This window comes from Capra hircus, chromosome 9 (assembly GCF_001704415.2).
Source record: "Capra hircus breed San Clemente chromosome 9, ASM170441v1, whole genome shotgun sequence".
NCBI classification, from domain to species: Eukaryota; Metazoa; Chordata; class Mammalia; order Artiodactyla; family Bovidae; genus Capra; species Capra hircus.
The window spans coordinates 2,731,173-2,749,869 of NC_030816.1; the positions used below are offsets into that span (position 1 = coordinate 2,731,173).

At 37.6% G+C, this 18,697-nt stretch overlaps 1 protein-coding gene across 3 annotated transcripts in view; it reads left to right on the forward strand.

The window, feature by feature from the left end:
• Window positions 1-18,697, forward strand: part of MYO6 (myosin VI) — a 159,579-nt gene that overhangs the window by 124,106 nt on the left and 16,776 nt on the right. For 2 of the 3 annotated variants that reach the window (XM_018052882.1, XM_018052884.1), the window contains exons 21-28: window positions 5,416-5,546; window positions 5,632-5,709; window positions 7,537-7,666; window positions 9,623-9,713; window positions 11,243-11,393; window positions 12,874-13,082; window positions 13,712-13,790; window positions 14,656-14,819. In XM_018052882.1, coding sequence (XP_017908371.1) covers window positions 5,416-5,546; window positions 5,632-5,709; window positions 7,537-7,666; window positions 9,623-9,713; window positions 11,243-11,393; window positions 12,874-13,082; window positions 13,712-13,790; window positions 14,656-14,819 — 1,033 coding nt within the window. Of the gene's footprint in view, window positions 1-5,415; window positions 5,547-5,631; window positions 5,710-7,536; window positions 7,667-9,622; window positions 9,714-11,242; window positions 11,394-12,873; window positions 13,083-13,711; window positions 13,791-14,655; window positions 14,820-17,502; window positions 17,527-17,931; window positions 17,962-18,697 lie in introns of all 3 variants that reach the window. The other variant, XM_018052881.1, reaches the window with a different exon arrangement.

Here is an 18,697-nt window from a genome sequence, read left to right on the forward strand (position 1 = left end):
GTACTGACGACCTGTACTGAACCTCTGAGACGGCCTCTCCCTCTGAACCTCATCTTCTTTCCCTCTCACCAACATTTCTTTCCCACTCCCTCCCCATCGCTGGCCTTACTTACTGTTCTCCAGGTTTTGCTTTTCTCTCCAAGAATATTCTCTTCTTGCTTTCTCAGTTTCCTGCCTTCTACTCACTCTTGAGCCCAGGAGAAGTCAGCTTCCACCAGGGTGATTCTGGGTAGGATCTCTGGTGATCCTGAATTAGGTGTTTCTTTGCAGACCTTATCTCAGTGGACTGCAGCAGCATCAGGCTCCGCTCTGTCCCTGTAACATCGCCTTTCCTTGGCTTCTAAAACATCATGTGTCCCTGCTTCTCCTGAATGCTTGGCCACTCCTGCCTGCTCTGTAGGGTCGTCTTCTTCCACCTGGGTATCCCTTGTTGGGGCTGTTCTTCTCATTTCTATCAGTGCTGTTTGATATGACTTTCTGTGGAGGTGGAAATAATCTGTACCCGTGTTGTGCAGTATGGCAGCCACTAGATACTTGTGGCTGTTGAGCCCTTGAAATGTAACTAATATGAGTTAGATACTGAATTTTTAATTGTGCTTAATTAAAAAAGATTAAATAGTCACACGCAACAAACCTAGACAGTGTATTGAAAAGCAGAGATGTTATTCTGCCAACTAAGGTCTGTATGCTGCTGCTGCTGCTAAGTCGCTTCAGTCGTGTCCGACTCTGTGCGACCCCATAGACGGCAGCCCACCAGGCTCTCCCATCCTGGATTCTCTAGCAGACAGTGGTTGCCATTTCCTTCTCCAATGCATGAAGTGAAAAGTGAAAGTGAAGTCGCTCAGTCGGTCCGACTCATGACCCATGGACTGCAGCCTACCAGGCTCCTCCATCCATGGGATTTTCCAGGCAAGAGTACTGGAGTGGGGTGCCACTGCCTTCCCTGAAGGTCTGTATAGTCAAGGCTATATGGTCTTCCCATTGGTCACGTACGGTTGTGAGAGCTGGACTGTAAAGAAGTCAGAACACCGAGGAACTGATGCCTTTGAACTGTGGTGCTGGAGAAGACTCCTGAGAGTCTCTTGTACAGCAAGGGGATCAATCTTAAGAGAAATCAACCCTGGGTACTCACTGGAAGGATTGATGCTGAATCTGACACTCCAGTATTTTGGTCGTCTGATGCAAACTGCTGACTCACTGGAAAAGTCCCTGATGCTGGGAAAGATTGAGGGCAGAAGGAGATGAGGGTGTCAGAGGATGAGATGGCTGGATGGCATCACCGATGCAATGGACATGAACTTGGGCAAACTTCGGGAAAGGTTGAGGGACAGAGAGGCCTGGCGTGCTGCAGTCCATGAGTCGGACATGACTGGGCGACTAACCACCACCACCAAGTCACATGTGGCTAGTGCAGCTACAGAGCACATGTCCAGCAGCTGCCACACTGGACGGCCTAGGCATATGCTCTCAGTCTAAGGCTCCCGAAGCCCCCTTCCATGTGACCTAAGGAGTGTGTCTTTTCCTCCTTCAGATCTGCTGTGATATAATTGACATGCAGCATGGTATAAGTTCGAGGTGTGCATGTGTTGACTTGATACACTTGCGTATTGCCAAATGGTTACCACCATAGCATTAGCTCAGAGTCCTGTTGGGCCACGTAATTACCACTGCTTGCTTATGGTGGGAACATTTAAGATCTACTCTCCTAGCAAACAGTGAGCCTTAGGACTCCCTAATTCAAGCTGTCACCTGGCTCTTTGCTGAAGTTCCTTAACTGTCCTCCTTGCACCTGCTTGGTCTGTTCTCCACATTCGTCCAGAATTACTGCCTTACAACTCACACCTGAGCATGGCTCTTCATTGCTTGACTTCTGACTCTGGTTAGGGTGAAGAGCAGAATTCTCGCAGCTTGTGAAGACCCTGTGGTCTGGCCCGTGGGCCCGTTTGCCCCTGTTTCCTCTCTCTGCTCTCCAGTCGCTCTGGCCTTCGTTTCAGTCCCTTAAATGCCCTGTATTCCCTCCGGTCTCGGGGCCTCTGCACCTGCTGCTTCCTGTTTGATAAACTCTCTTCTCCCCTTTGTCTTTGTTGTTCACATCTGGGCTTGGTTGTCCTTTTCCGTGAAAGCCTTTCTTGATGCCCCAGCAAGGAAGGGGGCCCGAGTAAAGGGTGCCAAGCACTTTCATTTCAAAGTCACAGATTTTATTTAATTTCTCCTTTCTCTCATCTGTAAACTCTTGAGGGCAGAAACCGTTCTGACTTCTACGCACGTTCCTGCTTCCTGGCAGTGCAAAGCATATACTAGACTTAGTAAACATGTGTTGAATGAAATACACAGGCTAGGAAATAAGGATTTATTCTTGACTGATTTTAGCAAATACTAAAAAGTTAAATATGGCAACCCACTCTAGTATTCTTGCCAGGAAAATCCCATGGACAGAGGAGCCTGGTGGGCTACAGCCTATGGGGTCGCAAGAGTTGGACACAACTTAGTGACCAAACCACCACCACCAGAAGGTTAAATAAATGATGTCTGTTTAATTCCTACATATGTATAGTTGTGTTTTTGTAATGTTTTCTTCAGATCATTTTTGCTTGGAGTCTGGTTATTTTCCTCATTTAAATTTATCTTTAGGATTTGGTTAGCCTAACGTAATATCATTTACTTCCTACTGAGCATCCAGTGTCCTGGCAAGTCAAGTGTGTTTAGATTTGCACTATGTACTGTTAGATTAGCAGAATGTGGGCTCATTAATGCTTTAGCTGGGATTCCTCTTTCAGTAAGCAGTTCATTTTAACAAGATACGTTAGCAGTTTAATAGATGCCACCAATTCATAATGGTTTGATTTTTTTTAATAATTGCAGTAAAATGGCTTAGAATTGGTAATTGTATGACTAGGTAATGAGAAAAAGCAAAAAAATTTACCAATAACTGATAGAAATAAAAATAGTTGTGACGCTTTTAAAATAAAGACATCTAAGATTGGAATTCTCCTTTGCCTTTCCATTTCTATTTTTTTCCCAATTTAAGGAGAATAATTAATTTAGGACAGGTTTTACTCTTCTGATCAGCCAGCCCCGGGGAAAGTAGGGGAAAGGAAGAGAAGGTAGGTCTTCCTGTAACATGGGGGCCACGCTCCGTGCATGGCAGCAGAGAGGGTTCTGGGGATGGCCAGCTGGGACTGTGCTAGGGGGCTCCTCACTAGACTCCCCTGAGGAAAAGCCGGGCATGGGAATCTCCAGAAGGAAGGGTACTGGGTTGGGTGATTCTTATATTTTTAAGCCTCACAATATCTTTAGAGTAAATTAGCTTCAAGTGCGGAGAAAGCAACCACAGACTTGGTAATTTGTTAAGCTCCATGAAATTCTTAATGAACTTCTGTGAGCCACTTCCTATGTTGTCTGCAGTGGTAGGGCAAGCCAAGGGACTCAGACGACGCTCACACTTCCAAGGGTGCTTGTTTATTTGATGTACATGGGCAACAATTCTGACAGTACCAATTAAACCTTACTTTTATTTCTCCAAACAGAGCCAGAGCCTCAATCTAGCTCTGGAAATTTCTTTTCATAAGAACAACTGCCTTTATGTGTTCCATTATATTAAGTTAAATTTAATATTATATTTAATTTAGTATTAAACTTTATTTTATGATAATATATAACATGTTATATATTATAGTAGTAAATATTAATTATATATTGTATATATTATATAATTATATTGAAAATTATAATAGTTATATATGTTCACTGTAACAAAAATTAAATGGTACAGAATAATATAAATAAAAAGAAGTCTCACTTCAAAAAGGTGACCATTTAACTGTGCCTTGAACATATTTTTTATACTTGCTAAAGCTCTGCCCTATTATTTTTAATTAATATATCATATGCTTTCATATGATTGTAGTATAATTTGATTATTTAAGTTATTTCTGTGTTTTGTTTTACTAGCAGTGACCCAGTGAATTGATGTGTATCTTTGCCCACATATGTGACAAGTTGTAGGATAGATTCATAGAAGTGAAAAATCATCAAAGTGATACTGTTATTACCATTTAATATTAATAATATAAATGCTTATTCCAAATTGCCATCTGAAACTGTGACAATGGTTTACTCTCCCGCTAAGAATGTACATGTATGTTTTCCTACACTGTTATCATCCCTAAGTATTACTGGGGTTTTACACCTTTGCCAGTCAGATTAAAATTCAATCTGATTGCCTAGAGAGCCTCTCTTTCAGTGAGATTATTTTAAAATAAAAACCTACCCATTTAAGAATACTTTATAATTTTATTTTGCTAATTTAAATTTTTGACCAGCAGAAATTTATTTTGGTTATAAGGAGTGAGATACAGATCTGATGTTATTTTTGTTTTCCTTATGTCTAACCATTTGTCCTAACACTTTTTATTGAATAATCTTATTTTCTTCATTGATTTAAATAGTCCTGTAGACTGAAATCCACGTCTTTTTATAAACAAATGTCCTGGTATTATCAATAGTTGACCCTTTTCTTATGCTGTTCCTGCCATGAAAAGCTCACACTGACTCAAGGCTCAAATTAGTCATTTACTAAAGTTATACTGAATGTCGATAGTCATCCTGTAGACTCTTCACCCTGGTAGACTAGCTCCTTTGAGAGGTGAATGAAATGGGGGTCTTTAGAGTGACATAGTCTTCTGTCTTCTCCATTTGCTTCAAACGCTGATGAGAACCAGGAAATATGTTTGACTTCATCTTGGAAACTCTTAATCTTATTCCAGAAGTAATCTCAGAACTTGGAAAATAGCAAATGCAGGTCTTTGCCTTCTATACTGTGACCCAAAGTTTTCCAGCAGAAAAAACAGATACAAACTACATTTGAATTTTCAAGAGACCAGTAGTTTATTTCTAGAAAATATAGTCAAGCTAGTTTTACTTTATTTTCATTTTCTTGCAATTTATTTCTAATATTTTGCCTTACACACAGGGACACAATGAACATCACTTGTAGATATCTTCATTTATTTCTGCTGGAGAAATCTGTGTCATCACTAAAACAGAAAATATGCATGTGTTTAAATTTGACAGATTCTGTAGCACTGCTCTGAAAATCCTGAAGCATCTTTTATTTCCAGAAATAGTGTATTAAAAAGTAATTTCCCCCCACAGTCTTAGCAGCACCAAATATTATCAACATTGAATATATTTTAAAAGGCTAGAGATGAAATTTGGTTGCAGTAGTTTTTAGGTGGTGGATAAGTTGGGAACATAAACATGATGTAAGTATGATATTTTCTATGTAATATTTCATTGCGGATAATTTCTGTAAATTACCCCTTTTTATTTGTGAAATTTTTTGATCATTTGAAATTATCTTTGGACCTCTGTACGGTGATTGGTAGTAAAACTTGTGTTTGTTTATGAATCTAGGTATGGTGTCTGTCTTGGACTTGATGCAAGGCGGTTTCCCATCGCGAGCTTCATTTCACGAACTCTACAACATGTATAAAAAGTATATGCCAGATAAACTTGCAAGATTAGATCCAAGACTATTTTGTAAGGTATAAATACTACCTAAATTGAGATTTATTAGCTATAAACTCTTTCTTATTAATTCCTAATAGGCATTTAACTTTTATTTTTCAGGCTCTTTTTAAAGCTTTGGGCTTAAATGAAGTCGACTACAAGTTTGGGTTAACTAAAGTATTTTTTAGACCTGGCAAGGTAAATGCATTTTTATTTTAAACTGTAACATAATTAGTATGGACAGTTGGAGTCAGTGAATATTTTTAAGTGTTTAGTGATTTATTTTATTCTTAAATTAGATAATTGCTTAGAGCATGCATATATATATGGGACACACATATACAACATTTTCCCGCTGGTGAGAAGTTTCCAATGTATAGCACTCTATAGAGGTTTTGTTTCTGTTTTTTTTCCCTCTAGCTTTGGAATTATTGGAATCAGAGGATTGTTTAGTTGAATTTTTTACTTAAAATAAGGGTTAATCAGGAATACTTCTATTTTAAACAAGTTGAAAGGTTTTCTAAAACATTGATTCGGTCTTCAGTAATTAAAAGTTTCACAGTACTTTTGAGTGTTTCTTGTGAGAACAAGATCTGTTAGAGTATGATAGATGTATAGCATATAGAAAATTAGACTGGAGTGTGTGCTGACTTCTGTCAAATCATAGAAGGGATGGCTGTATGCATACTTTTGCACTAATACAGTTTTCTTAGGCTGCCCATAGTTTTAGCATTTACAGATCCTTGCACTGGTCTTGTGCTATGATACTGAATTGAGCTATGGAATATTTCATGACTGAATACATACGATGCAGAAATACTTACTTCCCATTCACAGTCTATTCATAGTATTTTCACCATTCTTGACTTCCTTAATATTGATTGAATATTGCTTTTTCATAATTTTAAACACAATTATTATTATGTAATAGACAACTATACTTGTTTGACTAAGCAAAATCATTCATGAATATCTCTAGTGCCTTGAAGGCTAAATTAATCAGATATATAAATCTGATTTCACATTTTGAGGCATGAGATGAAATCTGTGTAATGCATTACCAATGTATGCCCTTTCCTATGAATATTTTTACTGCAGAAAACCTGTATCATCTCTTATCAGAAATGGAAGCAAGTTAAAATGAATATATAAGTATTCATAGTTGGCTTAGCTGTAATCATACATATTTATCAGAAACTCAACATTTCTTATTTCAGATCTGTAATAACTATTTTAGGGATTTATGGCTTGATAGAGAAAGCACTTGGTTTTATCTGCCTCCAGAAAAATTAATCAGTCAGAAGGACACAATGCAGGCACAGGACAAGTTTTCAAAGATCTTTAATCTCTGTTACCTTTAATTTTGATTATAAGAAGCTGTTATTTTGATATGTGTGTGACATCCTCAATATATTGTAGTGGGATGTTCGGTAAAGGATAGAAATCAATATGTAATTTGGTGGTAGATTGTGAAAATAATGCATTTTGTGACTTAATAACCTAATAGATGTTTTATTTGTGTTGTCTGTCTCTTAGTAACAGTTTCTTCTTTCTGACCAAAAGAAGGATGGGGTTGGGAGAGACACGGTAGTTTTGGTGGTACCCAATTTTATAGAGCTGACCTTCACGTGTACAGTTATCTGGGAATATGGATGAGCCAGTTCAGAGATATATTAGACTTTTTTTCATTCTCGCCATAAAACCTTTTTGCCCATCATCTATAATGGTCATTTAAGATTTTTTATCCTACTTTCTATTATTGAGTCTGCTAACTAGCAATGAGTAACTCACCCTCCCCGAAACCTCTACAAAACAAGTCCTGGAGGAAGGAAGAGAAGGGCAGCAGAATTCAGTCACGTGTGTCTGGGTTTGCTGTGAAACGCCACTGAGACATGTCTGTGTAACGGGCTTGTGACACCATACAGAAAGCTAGATTTTGATTTCTATTCTGGTTATTTTGTATCTTGCTGTGTGTTTAAGCACAACTGTCTTTTGATATTATTAGTCAATTATTTGATTTCCCAGTTTGCAGAATTTGATCAGATTATGAAGTCTGACCCTGACCACTTAGCAGAGCTGGTCAAGAGGGTCAACCACTGGCTAATCTGCAGTCGCTGGAAGAAGGTCCAGTGGTGCTCGCTGTCCGTCATCAAACGTAGGTGTTTTCTTCCACTCTCAGACCTGGACTTATGTTGGAGACGAGCTGGTTTGTGGAATGTTATTAATTTGTCTCAGTGGCGAGAGCCAGGCCACAGGGACTGTGTCACTCATGCTGCGTCCCTGGTTCCTCACGTAGCACCTTGCATGTAGTATGTGATAAATTAGTACTTGGGGACTGTCTCACTTTCTTGAGTGTGTGATACTTAGCTTCTTTAATCACATGTATTATAATTAACTTCATCTTGTTCTAAAAATTCTGTCTCACTATCTTGACTCCTTCCCTCTCTCCTCTGCGCCCCTCTCCCCTCACGATACGCCAGTCTCTGGGACTTAAACCAGAAGTTTTCTTTCCACCCACATGGCATCACCAGAATACACACTGAAAATTTCAGCTGTATTGTCTCTTCTTTCTTGTCCCTGAAATCATGCCAGTCACCAAACTCTGTTGATTCCCCCTCCAAACTGCACATCTTTGCTCCTTGTTGCCACTCTCTTCGTGGAGCCCCTCTCCCCAGCTTGCATAGTGACTTCAGCGGCTCCCAAACTGGTTTCCCTGGCTTCCCAGGCTTATCTTCCCAGAGTCTCTAATTAAAAGGCTTTGGTTATGTCTTTCCTTTAATACAGGGCAAAGTCTAAAGTCTCAGAATGTTACAACAACTACTTATCTCTGACCTAAAACAAGGATGAGGGACAGAATAATTGTGGGTTACCTGATGGTGGTGGTCTGTGCAAAACCTTTAGTCATAGGGAGTATTGTCAGTAACTTGATTAAAATTTTAAACCCCCGCCCAACTTTCTACCTTACCTGGAACAGTGCTAGAGGCACAGGAAAAGGATTCAGTACATTTCTGCTTACTAAGAAAAAAAAAAATTCCTTTGACCTAATGAGAAGGAACCATACAAGCAACATGCAACCATGAGGTCTTGTTAGTCAATTGTAATATAAATAAAAACAAAACTATAATAAAGATAACAGAAGCTGTTTCCCCATCACTTTCCAACTGAAACATGAACATACTCTTCACTATAGTTAAATGCTTTCAGCTTTAAACATTGTATTATGATGGAAAACATATTTTATTAACATTATTTCTACTATACTATTCCTTTGTAGACTGTATTGTGCAGTGGTCAAGTCACTAAGTAGACAGAATCATTGCAGGATGTTAATGGGGAATGTCTCCAGGTCAGATTAGTCTAGGATATTCTGAGTGACTGAAGTTAAGTAGAGTCCTTTGTGGTAGGATCCTTCGAGGCCACACTCAGTATGTTCATTGTGAATCTTCAGAAGGAGGCATAGCAGATAGCTTTTCCTGAGTTCATTTGACAGGTGAATCCTTTTTTCAAGACACACCTGTTGGACTCCCGTGGTGATACAGTGGTTAAGAATCTGCCCGCCAGTGCAGGGGACACGGGTTCAGTCCCTGGTCTGGGAAGGTCCCACATGCACGGAGCAGCTGAGCCCGTGTGCCACACTACTGAGTCTGCACTCCGGAGTCTGCTGCAGCCACCGAAGCCTGGGCAGCTAGATCCTGTGCTCCACTGTCCTGTTGAGAAGCCACTACAGTGAAGAATAGCCCCAGCTCGCTGCAACCAGAGAGCTCACATGCAGCAGCGAAAAAAAAGTGCACCCAATAAAAAAGAAAGAAGACACTTTTTAACATTTCCTAAGCCAGTATTGCATAGGACAGTTTGGGACACATTAGTGTAGTGTAACAAGGAAATAGCATATTTAAACTGTACCCTTAGCCAGATAGTTGATATACTTTTTGTTTTAAGAAGTTTAAGGGACTAAAGAATTGTGCCAATTTTGATGTCTGGTATAATATGTTCATCAAGATTTTTATGTTTCTTGAGAATTGCTTTGTGGAAATGAGTGGTTTTTAGAAATACTGGAAGTCTAATTTAAGCTAAATAATTTTCTATCATTATATTTTTCTCTTACACTTAGTGAAAAACAAAATAAAATATCGAGCTGAAGCCTGCATTAAAATGCAGAAAACTATTCGAATGTGGCTTTGCAAAAGGAGACACAAACCTCGGTAAGATGAATAGATTCTGAAGAATCCAAGATACCTGTTTATCCTAATATAAAATGGCTATAAGGTCAAAATGAAGAGCAGTTTGCATACTCAGAGTTTTCTTTTTCCTCGTGTTCTTTGTAAAAAGATGTGTTAGTCTGTTACTTATTGGATATTAATTAATTTCTTCACTCATTCATTCATTACTTGCCTCATTCTGTAAAAGGATTTGAAATAGCATAGATTCAGTTCAGTTCACTTCAATCGTTCAGTTGTGTCCAACTCTTTGCGACCCCATGAACCACAGCACACCAGGCCTCCCTGTCCATCACCAACTCCCGGAGTTTACCCAAACTCATGTCTATTGAGTCGGTGATGCCATCCAACCATCTCATCCTCTGTCATCCCTTTCTCCTGCCCTCAATCTTTCCCAGCATCAGGGCCTTTTCCAAGGAGTCAGCTCTTTGCATCAGGTGGAATTTCAGTTTCAACATCAATCCATCCAATGAACACCCAGGACTGATCTCCTTTAGGATGAACTGGTTGGATCTCCTTTCAGTCCAAGAGACTCTCAAGAGTCTTCTCCAACACCACAGTTCAAAAGCATCAATTCTTTGCTGCTCAGCTTTCTCTATAGTCCAACTCTCACATCCATACATGACTACTGGAAAAATCATAGCCTTGACTAGATGGACCTTTGTTGACAAAGCAATGTCTCTGCTTTTTAATATGCTGTCTAGGTTGGTCATAACTTTCCTTCCAAGGAGTAAATATCTTTTAATTTCATGGCTGCAGTCACCATCTGCAGTGATTTCGGAGCCCCCAAAAATCAAGTCAGCCACTGTTTCCACTGTTTCCCCATCTATTTGCCATGAAGTGATGGGACCAGATGCCATGATCTTAGTTGAGTTTTCTGAATGTTGAGCTTTAAGCCAACTTTTCACTCTCCTCTTTCACTTTCATCAAGAGGCTCTTTAGTTCTTCTTCACATTCTGCCATAAGGGTTAGGTTAGAGAAATGTAAACAGTATAAGAGATCGAAAGGAGCTGTTTTATTCTGATTATTTTAGTGACTTGAGTTTATTAGTAAATGTCGAATTGACATTGTTTTTAAAAACATCTCATTAATATTTTGACCATAATTTTCAAGATTATCTGTAGGAATTATACTGTGTCACTGTAAATTTAGCCTTTATTTCTTATTTGATTCTTTTATTATTAATTTAGAAATTTTAAATGTGGAGGTCTGAATAACTGTTCATCTATAACACATTTTCAAAGCAATTACTCTTTAAAGTTTTTCTGCAGTTTGAATTCTCAAATTCTTCAGTGTAAGTATAGAAGTCTTAAATCTTACTGACAGACATTAATGTCATTCACATCCACACTTGATGATTTCTTTTACCCTCAACAAGAGACCTTAAAAAATATATATATCGCATAACATGAAAACAGAAGTATTCTGTTTGGTCATATATTTAGCATTTAATTAAAATGATATTTGTATGATTAAATGGTAGAATTAAAGTGATAAAAGTATTATCTTTGCAGCATTGATGGCCTGGTTAAGGTGGGCACACTGAAAAAACGGCTCCATAAATTTAATGAAGTAGTAAGTGCATTGAAAGATGGAAAACCAGAGATGAATAAACAGGTCAAGGACCTTGAAATTTCTATTGATGCTTTAATGGCCAAAATTAAGGTATGTAGTTTTAACCCAAATGACTTTTGACTTTTAAAAACAGTTTAATATTTTTTGTTACTATATTGAAATTTTATAGAAAAATGTCCTTTTTAAAAAAAAATACAGACTGTTAGATGTGTTTAGTCTCAGTGATAAGTGATAGTCATATTATTTTCTCTACTCTGTGTCTGAAATTTTTCATAGCAAAAAAATTAAAGTGAAGACAATTTTTGTGCAGTTCATTTGTTGCTAGGAAAGATTTTTCCAAAATATTAACTAAAATATTATACTCTTTTGGTAAGCTTTTGCAAAATCATTACAGAGAGAAAATTAATGCAAATTGTTTTATTTTGTTTCATGTTTTTCTATTTTCAGAAACTAATTTTTAAATTTTAAAAGTAATAGTCTCAAAAATTTGGAGAAAATCTCCCCCACTTCTTTACCCCTCACACTAACACATTTACCTATATACTGTTGCATCAGTCTTATTTTATATGCACATATTTTTGCACCATTCTTATAAGGTACATTTTATTTCACATTCCCATCATTATGTTATTGCCTCGTCCCTATTATTAAATTATTTTCATGTAGGCTATATCATAAATTACTTAACTTTCATGAAATAACAATTAATTTTCTCCCATATTTTATAAGAAAAAAGCAAGAGGCATCTTTGGTTTTGATTTTTGTTTGATTACTAGTGGGATTGAAAATTTTTCCTTTGTGCTTGTTTGTTGATTATGTTCGTCTGTTCGTATCATTTTCTGTTATATTTTAGGGCCTCAATGTTTTTCTCATTGACTTTCATAATTCATTGCAGTTATGTGAGATACAATATCTTAAAGTGAGACTTTTAGATATTTTCTACAGATAATGATAAATCTTGGAGTAAGAATGGAGAAAGAAGTCAAGAGAAAACTGAAAATGCTTTGGATAGCCTTAGCTGATTTTACAGATCTGTCCAGAACCACCCCTGTTTATGTGGTATTAATCAATTAAAATCAACCCAGCCACATTTAAGAAAATCATCCAACAATTTTGGGTATAATGATAATTTCTTAAATATTCCCAATGTATTATTTGATCCTTAATATTAAAGAGTAGTAAATTCTGGCAAAATTAATCATGTCTTAAAAAATAAACTTTAACTACAGTATATTAGTTTGTGCACAGTATAGTCTTAAGATACTTGATTACTTGATTGATAGGAAGTAGACTCAAATTTTGTTCATAGAGATAACTTAAAATTTTAAATATTATTTAATATTTAAGCAATATAAAAAGATAATGGGCCTCCTGCTTACCAGCTTTTTCAGTTTTGCTGTGTATGTGCATGGTGGTTTGTTTTCTTAATTGTGGTGAAATGCATACCATTAAACTTACCACTTTAACCAGTTTTTAAATGTACAGTTCAGTGGTGATCAGTGTGTTCTAACTGTTGTACAGCAGAAGAGATAACTTTTTAAGTGCACGTCCGTTGTGTTCTTTCTTTCAGTCCACGATGATGACAAGGGAACAAATACAGAAAGAGTATGACGCTCTAGTTCAAAGCTCAGAGGCCCTTCTCAGCGCGCTGCAGAAGAAAAAGCAGCAGGAGGAAGAAGCAGAAAGGCTGAGGCGCATTCAAGAAGAAATGGAAAAAGAAAGAAAAAGGCGTGAAGAAGATGAGCAACGTCGAAGGAAGGAGGAGGAGGAAAGGCGGATGTAAGGCATTTATGTTGTTGTCTTGGATTAGAAACTGACGCCATAGTGAACTCTGAAGTGTTGACGGTGGTTAATGAATATTCTTATCTGTAAAAGTGATATTCTTATATTTAAATACTAATTTTAGAAGAAGTTTGAAAATGGAGAAAGTAAGCTCACTTTACAGTAACATAAAATGATTTTAATTATAATCTGAATTTTGGTTAAACTGACACCTGAGGATTTCTTAACTTCTTTTTGAAACTGACTTTCATATTATTTTATGATCTAGGAAGAAAGTACTTCTCTGCAGTTTTAAAACTGATAAAATTTTGGAAGCTTGCCATAGTAGGGCAGACAGAAGGAATATGAGTTGTCTAATTGGAGAGGCAGTGTGATCAAGACCTTACAAGTAGGCTTGGGAACCGAGTTAATCCAGAGATGTTAAAGGTTATGGAATATAATTGTATTTCTTTTGTTTCTAAAGAGCTAGATTTTATTTTTCAAAAAATAAGTTAATAATGTAATAGGAGGTTAATTTGACTTCCCATTTTGTAACATTTATTTATTAATAGTTAAACTTTCTTCTGAAGAGTTTCTTATTTTCTGTTAATTTTTGAAGAGTTTTCTAATTTTTTTTTTTCTTTTAGGAAACTTGAGATGGAAGCAAAGAGAAAACAAGAAGAAGAAGAAAGAAAGAAAAGGGAAGATGATGAAAAACGTATTCAGGTTTGTACTCTCTAGGCAGTCAGACTGAATTCTTACTAAATAGAATCTGCAAAACTATAAGACAAAAGAAGATCTTCATTTACTAGATAAATTGTCACTGATTTATCCTAGAGAGCAAAGGCAGTTTCAGAAGTGGTTATGGGAAGGGACTTTGGAGCTAGGGAAGTGAATTCAAATCCAGCCTCTCACTGACAGAAATCGTGATATTGCAGGAGTTACAGTGAGTGACTGTGGGCCACAGTTTTCTTTGTGGAATGGAGATAAATAATAATTGTGAGCATTAAATGAGATAATACCTATTAAAGCATTTAGAACAGTGCTTTGTTTAGTAGGTATTAGTTTGTCATCATTCAGAGGGGGAAAGTCAGATCAGCATTCAGTCACAACATAATTATCTAATATTTTAAAATGTTATTTTATAACTTTGTAGATACTAATATTGATAGGTTAGGATTAAGATACTCTCACTACTGCCACCATCTTTAAAAAAAAAATCCATGTCTGAGAATAATTAATCCTGTTTTGAGGGTCGGTCTGTCTTGGCTTTCTGATTTATCCTGAACACAACCAAGACTTTAAATTCCTGAAATCTGCAGTGTAGGTGTTGGTATTCAGGTCACACCAAGGCTACTGATGTGATGTTTGGGAGACTCATATTCTAGTGATAGAATGGCGGATTCTTACTTTGGGGCATGAGGAAACATTAATCATAATATAGAAGGGGAGAAGATGGTAGATTTCTGGTTAGAGAGTATGTATTTCTTAGTTTAAAAAAAATGAAAAGAAAACCGTGTATGGAGCAAGTGTGCACAGTGAGGGGGATGAGCAGAGAGAGGCCCGGCGTCAAGGCCTTCTGTGCCGGCAGGCAGAGGTGGAGGCGCAGCTGGCGCGGCAGCGGGAGGAGGAGACCCAGCAGCAGGCGGTTCTGGAGCAGGAGCGCCGGGACCGAGAGCTGGCGCTACGTATCGCCCGAAGCGAGGCCGAGCTCATCAGCGACGAGGCGCAGGCCGACCCGGCGGCGCTGCGCAGGTACCGCGTGTGGGCCGGGGGCGGGGCGGGATGGGGCACGCAGGTGGGCGGGGCGCTCGGGTGGGCGGGGCGATGCCGCCTGGGGAAGGGCGCTGCTGCCTTACTCACCTGCCACCTTGCCTCGCCTTCGACGGAAAGGGGAGCAGGGGGAAAGTCACGTTGCCTAGGTCTTGGTATATTTGCCACTTAAAAGTTATTTCTATTTACTTTTACACTTAAGTCAATGAAACTGTTGATTTCATCAGGCTGTGTTGAAAATGAAAACTGCTATTTCAGTTCATGAGTACTTAAAGGAAACATCTTGGTTTACTCTGCAACTATCAAAGAATATTGTATAAAGGGTAGACAGTTTTTAAATATCTGCCACTAGATACTGGCATAAAAATGGTGAATATGTTATAATCCAGCTTAATATATTTGAGGCTGGAATGTATTACAAATTTTTCAAATGTATCATATACCCTAACCCCTGAGAAATTTTACACATACACATACCTTTCCCCACTGTGATTTAGAATAAGTAAGATTTACCCTTCCAACAAGGCAGCTTAATCACATGGAAATAACTTTGCTCCTCAGGTCTGAATTATCTCTAAATAGTATGGAGTGTGGAAGTGTCAGGTCAGTTTGTTTCTCTTCCTTGGTTCTTGTCTCCTTGCAACAAAAATTTGGAACAACGGACCAAAAAGTGTTAAACAACAGACAAGTTACAATTTCAGCTTAAGCAGACACTCCCAAGGGAGTCCTCATCCTTCCTATCCACCCCTCTTGGCTTCCCTGTTTTATTCTTCCAGTCTCCCCCTTTTTGTTATACCTGGTTCAGAGTAGGGCTTGTACTCACCACCAGTCAATGAAAGGGAATGCAAGTAGGCAATACCCTCAAGGCCGATTGACGATTTCAAGTTATATAACAGCGGACTGTGTTGCTTACGTCTTCCCATAATTCAGTCTGTTAGATTAGTTGTAGAATATTCATCAGCCCTTACTGGGCTCCTCATGGCCAAAGGTTACTTGGAGAAGCCTCTGTGGTTCTTTTGTATCCACTGTGTTAGTAGGGTGCCTGTGCAGGAGTTGCAGAGTCTCTGTGGTTATCTTGTAGCATCTGTGAGCTCTCCTAGGTGTGTCTGGGATGGAGTTTAGAAATCAGATTGCATCCTTTTCAGCCAGGCCTCCCCTTGCTGCCCGTGTCTAACTTCCTACTGAACAGAGGAATACAGAAGTTCTTGCTAAAAGTTGAAGGAAGGTTTTACTATAACAGATTCATCTTTAAAAATATAGAATGTACAGACATTCGTTACTACTACTTATTTGTAAAAACAAAACAAAACTCATTTGTGGAATTCCTTTATGCATAGGTACCTATGTTGTATATATATTGCGGGCCTGTGTGTAACCATACTTTTCAGAATGTCCAAGTGCTGTTCGTGACAAAATAATTAAAACACGACCACTAGATGTTGCTGTTTCCTTGGTCTACACCGGAACAAGGCAATTAGATTTTATTTAGTTGAAAACAAAGACAGGTAAGGAAAAGGGTATGTGAAGTTGCCTTTGCACGTTTTGTACTGAGTGATTATATTGGGGAGCTCTGGAGCTTGAATTGTACATGAAAGTTATATTTAAATAAACTGAATAGGCCTATGTGTTATGATAATTGTTGAGCTCATTGGTTTGGAGCCACTCTTTGGGCTCTCAATTACTAACATTCTTACTATAGCTAAAGTGAGTTTGCTTGATACTGGCTTTTTAACTGCAGGTTCAGCCCAGCTGCGATTCAGTTCCTTCCACGTGCCTCTTGGTGATGTGTCTGGAGCCTTTGTGGTTAACCAGTTAGTGGGCTAGGCTGGGTTCCCAGTGAGCCAAGGCTGGCCATGGTGTGTGTGAGGAAGTTCCGCACTTGACAGAGCTGACATTATTAAGGCTGAAGCTCTTTAGTGAAAAACTCTTTAATGGAGCCCGTGTTGGTATTTATGGCTTAACTCTGTGTTTAAGCATTTGAAATATTTAGCTCTATCCAGTGTCATTCCGTGTACTATGAATAAGATACTAGCTCATTCGTGGACTCCTTCCCATCCTCAGAAAGATGCAGTTCATCCAGTGTGAGTGGTCTTGGATAGAGTGGACCATTTAGGAACTTTAGCATAAGGGATGAGCTACCTATGATTTAAATTAAACAGCATTAACTGGGTGATGAGATCACTACGAGGTAATTAGGAGATATGCAAGTAGTTATGACTTGAACGGCAGAAGAGTTTTAGTTCTCCTGTGGGATAGCTGTAGGGATGATGTCCCCTTCTTGGACTGTCCCTTCAGGTCCTTTCTGCCAGCTGTCTTCCAGGAAGCTTTTCCCTCCCCTTGGTTTCCTGTGAACTCCTCCACTTCTGAACCACCTGGTTATTTTATACACTGTACTACAAGCATTAACACTTTATTGTGGATGATGTTCTCTATGTATTTTCCCATGTTTGATTATTTTATCTTACTCCATGGGCTACAACAGTTTTTGAATGTTTATGTTACGTTAGTTAGCACTGAACTTTTTCAAACATGTTTATGAGTAAGAACCTAAGTAACTCTGTTCTCAATATATGGCATGAAAATGTTCTTGGGATCTGTGATATATTTAAAAATATATATGTAGATAGATTCTGCTGCAGTGAACAATTTCAAGTTACTTTTCCAGCTTGGATTTCCATCCAGTAACTAAGTAAGAATTGTTTCCTATGTATGTAATGTATTTCAAATTATGATCTCATTTAATAACACTAATGATCCTTGATACAAAGTAATGATTTCACATTTATATTATCATTTCTAAATTCTACTAAAACCGAACACAAACCCCACCTGAGTAATTTTTAAAAATCTAGATATAATATATTCACTCCTTAATTTTCACAGAATGCCTTTAGTTTATTCTTTTCTAATCATTTGTAATAAAGATTTAAAAACATTAATATTCTGAGTGTTCTAATACATAGGTTAAATAGAGATAATGGAGTTTTGAAAATCAATTTGCAAAGTCACTGAAACACAAATTTGGCACAATCCAGATTTTCACAGTTCAGAATTGGTTATGGTATTCACTAAATTATATGTATTCTTTTCGCAGAATTAATGGAACAAGACGCACAATGACACCGTATGTCATTTCCCTTTTAAAGTTGACTTAATCGTGTAAACTTTTTTTTCTCTTTTTTAATAGGTTGTGGATACTTTTTAGGAGAGATATTTTCCTCATTGAAGTAAATTTTATGTCATTATTACTATCATCATCATTACTATTTTTCCCAGGAAAATGTTTAATGCTCCTTTTGGTGTTCAGTCACAGTGGTTTATGATTTGGTTTCTTTCTTTGTGTTTGGTAACTTTGTTTAAACTTTAACACCCATTTTATGTGTGTTTAATTTCCCTTGCTGATGTCTTTATAGAAGTAGATATAGAGATATAAATAAGAATAAACAAAATATTTGAAGTGTTTGAGTCATGGCAGGTAGCTGTCTTTCAGTATGTGTAATAGTTTATTCTGCTCACACCTAAAACAGCTCATAATTTGAAGTTATATATATGTATTGCTAGCTGTGGTACTCGTGTGTCTTTTTGTTATGAAAATCTCCCCACAGAGAGAATCTAAGTAACATTTTGGGATATACATATACATTATATGCCTAAAATATACTTTTTGTATGTATTTTTGTATATGTGCTATATATATAAAATTTGGAAGTTTGTTTAACAGCTTTTATTTCTCCAGCTGTACCCTTTATAGTGAAGGTTCTTAACTCTATCAGATCCCAGTACCAATAACAAATGTTTCATAAATGATGAACCTACTTTAATAGTTTTCTCTAAACAATACACATAAAAGAGAAATAAAA